This window comes from Coffea arabica, chromosome 11c (assembly GCF_036785885.1).
Source record: "Coffea arabica cultivar ET-39 chromosome 11c, Coffea Arabica ET-39 HiFi, whole genome shotgun sequence".
In the NCBI taxonomy this organism is placed as follows: Eukaryota; Viridiplantae; Streptophyta; class Magnoliopsida; order Gentianales; family Rubiaceae; genus Coffea; species Coffea arabica.
In genome coordinates, this window is record NC_092330.1 from 35,894,531 (window position 1) to 35,902,080 (window position 7,550).

Sequence of the window (7,550 nt, forward strand, 5' to 3'; positions counted from 1 at the left end):
AGACTAGTAATTCGCAACGGATCTTCTGTCCCACATTCTGTGTCACTCTCTGTCCCACTTTTTATTATATTGCTATTTCTCCTTCACAAATATCAAGTTTTAATTCCTTTTTATTTCCTTATGATCCAATAACTATTAATTGAATAAAAAATAAATACAACAGTTTCAAAAAACTAATATATAATAGAAAATTAAAAAATACAGCAGAAAATTCATAAAAAATCTCATTTTTTATGCATTTTGATTTTTTGAGTTTGTTAAATTTTGTGTATTACTCAATTAATAGTTATTGGATCATAAGGAAATAAAAAGGAATTAAAACTTGATATTTGTGAAGGAGAAATAGCAATATAATAAAAAGTGGGACAGAGAGTGGCACAGGATGTGGGACAGAAGATCCGTTGCGCTAATAATTGTTTCCTTAAAAACTCCTAGTCAACTTTACCTCGACTTTGGTTTATTGAATCACCAGGCACCTGTCTACAAGAATCTCCCTTCATTTCATCACTGCAAATCTCTTCAGTTCGTGTTTTCTGATCACTACATTCATCGTTTCTGCTACGAATCTGTGTCAGGGAGAAGAAAAGAGAGAAACCAAGATGGTCAACACAGTCCTGGATTCTCCCATACAAAATCTGGATTGGCTAGAGAAGAATTGCAGCTTGGCATCTCCGTTGAGGGATCAAGTCTTGACCCTTAAACAGAAATCAAGATTTCTGAGGACATACTTGATTGCCACAGGAATATCTGAGGCTAATCCTTCTGCATCAAGCTCATTGATCAGCAGTTTTGAAACTGATGTTGCATTTAGCAAGGCGATAGATGAGCTTTCTTCTGCTTGTTTTCTGCCAGTGGATTTGGAGAAAGTTGATTCTTCGGTTTCTTACATGCTGGAAAATGTAAAACTTTGGGAGCCCAAAATAAAGAATGCTTATGCTATCCTGTCCGAGCAGCCCTGGGGGAGGGAAGTCAACTCTCCTCTGATTGATCCTATTTCTTCCGTGGTTTTCATCGACTCTGTACTGGAGAACCTGGTGGATATTTATTATGGCTCGAATCATCTAATCTCTTCGATGAAGAAAAAAGTTGAAATACTAATGGAGAAGTTAAGTTTCCTGATGGATTTCATTGGAACTGCTGCAAATCAATCTAATATTGTTCATCAGGAGATGGCAACTTTTCTGATCTATGCTCATTCTTTTACAACCAAAGCAGCGCGTTTCTCCTTTTTGTGCTGGGATGGTGAACCGGAAGACGTCATGGCTTGCCATATGGATGTTAAACTTTCTGATTTACTACAGACGATTATGCCCTCTAGCTCAGATTTGACGGAGATGTTCATTCAACTTCTGAAAGCTTCGACGCCAACGGGACCAGGAACTGCAAAGACAGATGCAATCGCAAGCATTATCAAACTTCTCCTGCAAAACACGGTAGAATCCCTCAAAGATCGATTCAGTTCCATACTTGAGGAGCTAATATACCTTATGAAATTTCTAGTGGTTCTACCAGATGAGTCGACTGGAGATCTGGAAAGGATCTTATCCGATATCAGAGCAGCCGCTAGGGAGACTGCATCATTTCAGGTCAACGAAGTGAAAGAACAGCAAGTCGTTGAAATGAATCTTGTTCTCTCAAGGTCTCTTCAGAGGATGAAGCTGATCAAAGCGGAGATCATTCTGATTCAGCTGCTAGACTCTCAAGAAGTTTTCATGGTGTCAATGAAGGATAAATACACTGCCCTCCATGAAGGGTTGAAATTCCTAAGAAGTGTTCGAATTGATCTACCTGAGGAGAAAGAAGAGGATAGCAAACTACTCTCCAAACATATTGAAGTGCTAGGAGCCGAGGTAATATCTTTCATACATTCAATTCATGAAAACAATTTGATGCAAGATCCCGAGATGGAAATGAAGCTTTCACTTCATATATTGCTGCTTAAGATTAAGCTGGTTAAGGCGGATCTATCATTAATGGAGCTACACAATCATGCAGCTATTCTGGTATTCGATGTTAAGGATCATGAAATTAAAAGCCTTCATGAGGACATGGAGTTCTTGAGAACATGTCTCATGGGCACCATAGAGGTTGAGGCTAATATAGAGGAGTGGAAATTGTTTGTGCTACATCTTGACTGTGTTGTTAGTGAGTCATCATCACTTATTTCGTCATTTGGTGGCAGTGGAATGACAGAAGATATGGCCAGTGAATTGGATCTTTCAATTTTCAGGTTGCTTGTGAAAATTAAGTTGATCAAAGCAGAGGTTATATTGATCGAGCTTATTAAAACTCCCAAGTTTGGCTTGATGGTTCACATGAATGATGAAATTAAAACCCTCCAGGAAGGGGTCAGATTCCTCAGAACCTTCCTCATTAATCCTCCCGAGGAAGAAGTGGATCAGCTGATGTTGGCAAAATGTGAAGCTATAGCCAACGATGCAGCATCTCTGATTTTCTCCTTTCATGAGCACGTAAGGAAGGGGGAAATGGCCTCTGAAATGAGTCCTTCGCTTTCTGAGTTCGCAGATAAGATTGAACTTTTCAAAGCAGAGATCCAAGGTACTTGTCTCCAAGTTCTATTCTCAGATTGCTCTGAAACACTTGGTACAGTAAAAATATTTGACCTCTTGGACTACATAATGGGCAAAGCTAAATCAGTTGTGAAATATCAAGTCGAAATGGTACTTGGGAAGTTCAAATTCCCGAGATTGTTCCTCATGGATACTGGCGAGCACCATAGGAACCATCAAGAAGTGAAATATCCCGTCGAAAAGCTACTTGGGGAGTTCGAATTCCTGAGATCCTTCCTCATGGATACTAGAGAGCACTATAGTAACCATCAAGAAGTGAAAGATCTTTGGGCATGTATTAAAGATGTTGCATGGGAGACAGCGTATATCACCAATTTGCTTGTGGTCAGAGATATTGCTCTTCGCTACTTAAAGCTGTGGATTCCTTCGGCCATGGAAGACATCAAGATCATTAAAGCAAAGATCATGGAAATATATGATGAGAAAAGGTATGGTATTGGTGCCGACAGTGATGCCTCAGCTGGTCCGCGGAGAATTGACAACTTTGTAGTTGGGCTCGACAATGAGGTAAGCTATATAACTTATCAACTAACAACAGGGACAAAGAGGACGGAAATCATTTCAATTGCGGGCATGGGTGGGGTGGGTAAGACAACTCTAGCACAAGTGGTTTACAACCATCCTCGAGTTGTTGAACACTTCCAGATCCGTGCGTGGTGTATTGTGTCTCGAGTATACCAAATACGAGAGCTCTTTTTTGAATTATTGCGTGATGTTATGGTTGTCTCTAAGAGAATTTATGACATGGATGATGATGGCTTAGCAGGTGTTCTGTACAAATGTCTGAAGCAAAAAACATACCTCATTGTTTTGGATGATATATGGGACCGCGCAGCCTTGGATGCTTTAAGACGATCGTTTCCAGATGATAATTCGGGAAGCACAATTATGTTGACCACCCGAATGCCTGATTTGGCTTCGCAAGCTGATTGGACGGCACATATTCCTTCTCTTAATCACCATGAATCTTGGCATTTATTATGTAGAAAAGCATTCGGTGATACTGATTTACCTCACGAACTTCGAAGCATCGGAGAGAAGCTTGTAAAGTACTGCCACGGAGTACCTCTTGCAATTTTTCTCATGGCTGGTGTCCTGGAAAAGAATAAAAGGAATCTTTCCTACTGGGTAAAAATGGTAGAAACTTTGCTCTCAGATCGTGATCCTGATAGAAATGTGCTCTTTTCTGCACTAAAAATTGCTTGCGACAGCTTACCAGATCACTTGAAGCCCTGCTTTCTTTATTTAGGAGAATTTCTAGAGGATAAGGAAATCCCTGCTCGAAAATTGTGCGGACTGTGGATCACAAATGGATTGATACAAAAAACTGAGTCAAAAACATTGGAAGATGTTGCAGAGGAATATTTGTTGGAAATAATATCTAGAAACTTGGTAACTATTTCTAGAAGAACACACAATGGCAGGGTCAGAGGATGTCGTGTTCATGATGCAGTGCGAGACGTATGCAGGTCGATGAAGAGGGTAGAATTGTCCTTTCATTGGTATGACGTAATTTTTACTACTCCTACTAGTTTGAATTGTAGTATTGATTCGCCAATGAAACCGTCATCTAATGGCTAAAGTTGAGATTTCAAGAATTAAAAATCTTATGTTCTAATTCCCCAACCCTATCTCGCTTCCTAAATCTCACACCTTCCTGGCTAGAAAAAAAATAATACTAAAAAGAATTGTAGTGCTGATTCTAAATATTCTCACACCTGAAGTGACTTCGTGTTGATTACTTTGGTTGTGCATTTCTTTGATGCAAAAAGCATTGTTTTGCAGCAAAGCTTTAGGTTTAGGGTCTGTGCAGCATGTATTTGAAATTCAGTTTAGGGTCTGTGCAGCATTACTTTGGTTGTGCATTTCTTTGATAGACTTTGCCTCCAGTTCATTCATATCTCGCAATTATTTAGTTCACTGGATGACAAGAAAAGAATGAAATAGTCTTCTCTTAATTTTGAACTTCTCAGACAATTTAAGGTACGAGAGACCTATGAATTTATTAAATTTGGAAAGCATGACACGAGGAATAGCCTTCATGCTGGATATCCAAGTTTGTCACGGAAAATTTTATATGGATACGGAGCAAGTACTAGACATGTCTAATAGTTGCTCCTGAGCCAATGCAAAAGTTTCACATGGACATGCAAAAGTCTTGATTTAAGTTAGCATGTGAAATCACCGAGTGAGATTTTTATACGTATATGTGGAACTTTTCTATTGGTGTTAGACCAATTGTTAAACATAGCTAGTGGTTGTTTCGAACCGATATAAAACTTCCAAGTGTACTATGTCATACTAACATGCTCAGGACGGTACAGAATACCTAGACTACTTACTGGATGAAAAGTCACTTACCCCTCTATGTTTACATTTTGCAGATGGTCATGCCGTTTATGAAGATGACCATGATAGCACTTGGCGTTATTAGAGCCAGAAAGAGATTGGATGTGTGAACTTTAGTTTGAGTAATTAGTTGTGTAGTTTAGTCCCTTTCTCTTGTAATCAGATATGTAGTAAGGCTGATGTTTCATTATCTAATTAGCAGCAAATTTGGTTGGATTCTTGGGAATTGTATTATGATTGTGAGACTTATTATGGATGCTAGAATTGCTAATTATCTTATGATGCAAATTATGAAATTGCATTATGGTTAATTTTATGGGAGTAAGGCGGTGTTATGTACAGAGTACTGGACCTAACGGGTCTCACTGCGAATTGTACAAGAAGGAAAAACACACCTTGGCAGACTTTCATTTACAGGGAGGAGGAGGAAAGCGGTCTGTTATAGGGAAAAATTGCAGGAACAAAGAAGTGCAGCCTTTTGCAGGATGACTCTCTTTTATTCAAGCCTTAACAAACGAACGGCATCAAAACCAAACAATCTGCAACATTTTCGAGCTAATTGTAGCATGCAACCTTAAATTATCAGCATTTTAGAGTTTACACCCCAAACTATCAGTTGTACCACTATCAATTTGTGGCACACTACTCAAATTAGTTATATTTGGTTGCCATTATTTTTAATCCAGACTTTAATTTAGGGTACTTCCATAAACACATTTGATTTAGGGGACATAAAGTCTTTTCATTCCAAAAATAGTCAAGAAAATTTTTAACTTTGCAGTTGATTTTAAATTATATGTTGTCGTAAAGTGTTAATATAAGATACAAAGTCATTACAATTTGCAATAGATAAGTTAGAGTGAAAAATGAAAATAAGTCACAGTTCAAGAGTTCATGTAATAGTCTAAAATTCACCCTAAATATTATTTGTTTCTATTGCCATCCAAGACAAATATCCAAATGCTTCGTTTTTTATTAGAAATTGGACCCGTTTGCTATCCATCATACTTGTGATAGGATTCTCAAAATGTTGCTTTACAACCATCAGCAAATTCCCAAGCAAATAATTTCAACACTAAAATCCAACCGAAATCCCCAAACAGAAAATAAAAAACAACAATGCATTTATTAAACCATACAACACAATAGACCTTGATTAACCAAGTCAGGGATTTCAAATCCTTGGATCTCAAACCAAACTGCCCATCTGTTCATGGATTTGGAAATTAGGTATGGATACGTTTTCTTCTTGTCTCATGAGATAGTGTGGCTCTTGGAGAAGAGGAGGCAACGATGGAGGGTGGAGAAAAGAGGAAAAATGTCATGGTGCATCCAATGCAAAAGTTAGCCAAATGGGTAATAGGAAGATGAAAGTGTACGAGGGATACAAAGGGAAAAAAATCCACTTTTCATCCTTAAATTTTGAGTTAGGGACACATTTTGTCCCCAAACTTTTAGACGCACCACATTTAGTACATGAATTAATTATTTTGAACCACATTTAGTTCAAAAACGATAAAATATTCAATTTGGATGAAACAGGCTGACGTGGCCGTTGATTTTGATCGAGAAATTATTTTTACTTAACGGTCACGTGCCAAACACGTGACTTTCTTCATCCAAATTAAACAATTTACCCTTTTTGGACTAAATGTGGCAAAAAAAATTAATTCATGTACTAAATATGATGCATCTAAAAGTTTGAAAATGAAATGTGCCCCTAATTCAAAGTTTATGGACAAAAAATGGATTTTTCTGGATAAAAGGAGACATCAAAAATGAATGAAAGGAGAGGGCATGCGATGGTGACTGTGAAGTATGAGTTTGGATGGATTAGGTTTAACATTTTCGAAGGGATGGCAGTTTTGACATTTCGTTCATTCCGTCTAAAGAATTTGGAAGGTGTCGCTGACAGGGAGCTTAGAGTTATTTGGCCAAATCTCAAGGTTTGATTTGTAGTTTGGCTAAACTACAAGGGAGGTAAATGTAATTAATCCATTTACACAAAGTAGTAGGGTGTAGACTTAAGAAAGTGAAGTGTAATTAATTGTGCATCAAAATTGGTGGAAATCAATAGTAGGCTTTCGTTCCATAATTTTCTAACTTTGAGATTCCAACTTCCAAAGATGGTTTATTGGTAGCAATTGTTAGGTGCTTCTCATTTTACCCTTCAAAATAAAATTTTTTTGAATAGTATGACACATGTCATTCAAAAAGAAAAAGGAACAAAAGGGCAAATGAGTAATGATCATATTTATACAGTTATACCTCTTTAAGATGACAAACATTTTGAAATATGTAAAATAAATAAATTTGAAACTTTTTTTGGGATGAAGATAGTGATAATATGTAAGAATTAAAGCACAATATTGCCAATATATATTTTTCAGCTATACTTTACGATGGTTAAAGACAAAATGCTTCCTTGTACTTAAGCGTGGGTACGTAATAAATCTCCCCCTATACCATGAAATACACAAATTAAGCTCTCAAAAAGCTCATAGTCAAACTCTAAATTTAACTTTCCTTTTATGAAAATTTACCCTTTTTGCGGCAAAAGGTAAGATTTGCATTTGAAGTATATCCTTCCATTCAAAAGAAAAACCAACA

The 7,550-nt window shown here is 37.3% G+C and overlaps 1 protein-coding gene across 1 annotated transcript; it reads left to right on the top strand.

Moving 5' to 3' along the window:
* Positions 1-599: 599 nt before the first annotated feature.
* On the top strand, positions 600-5,212 carry LOC113717827 (uncharacterized). Its single transcript, XM_027242640.2, has 2 exons — positions 600-4,093; positions 4,976-5,212. Coding segments are annotated over exons 1-2 (3,495 nt in total). The 3' UTR covers positions 4,977-5,212.
* The last annotated feature ends 2,338 nt before the right edge of the window (positions 5,213-7,550 follow it).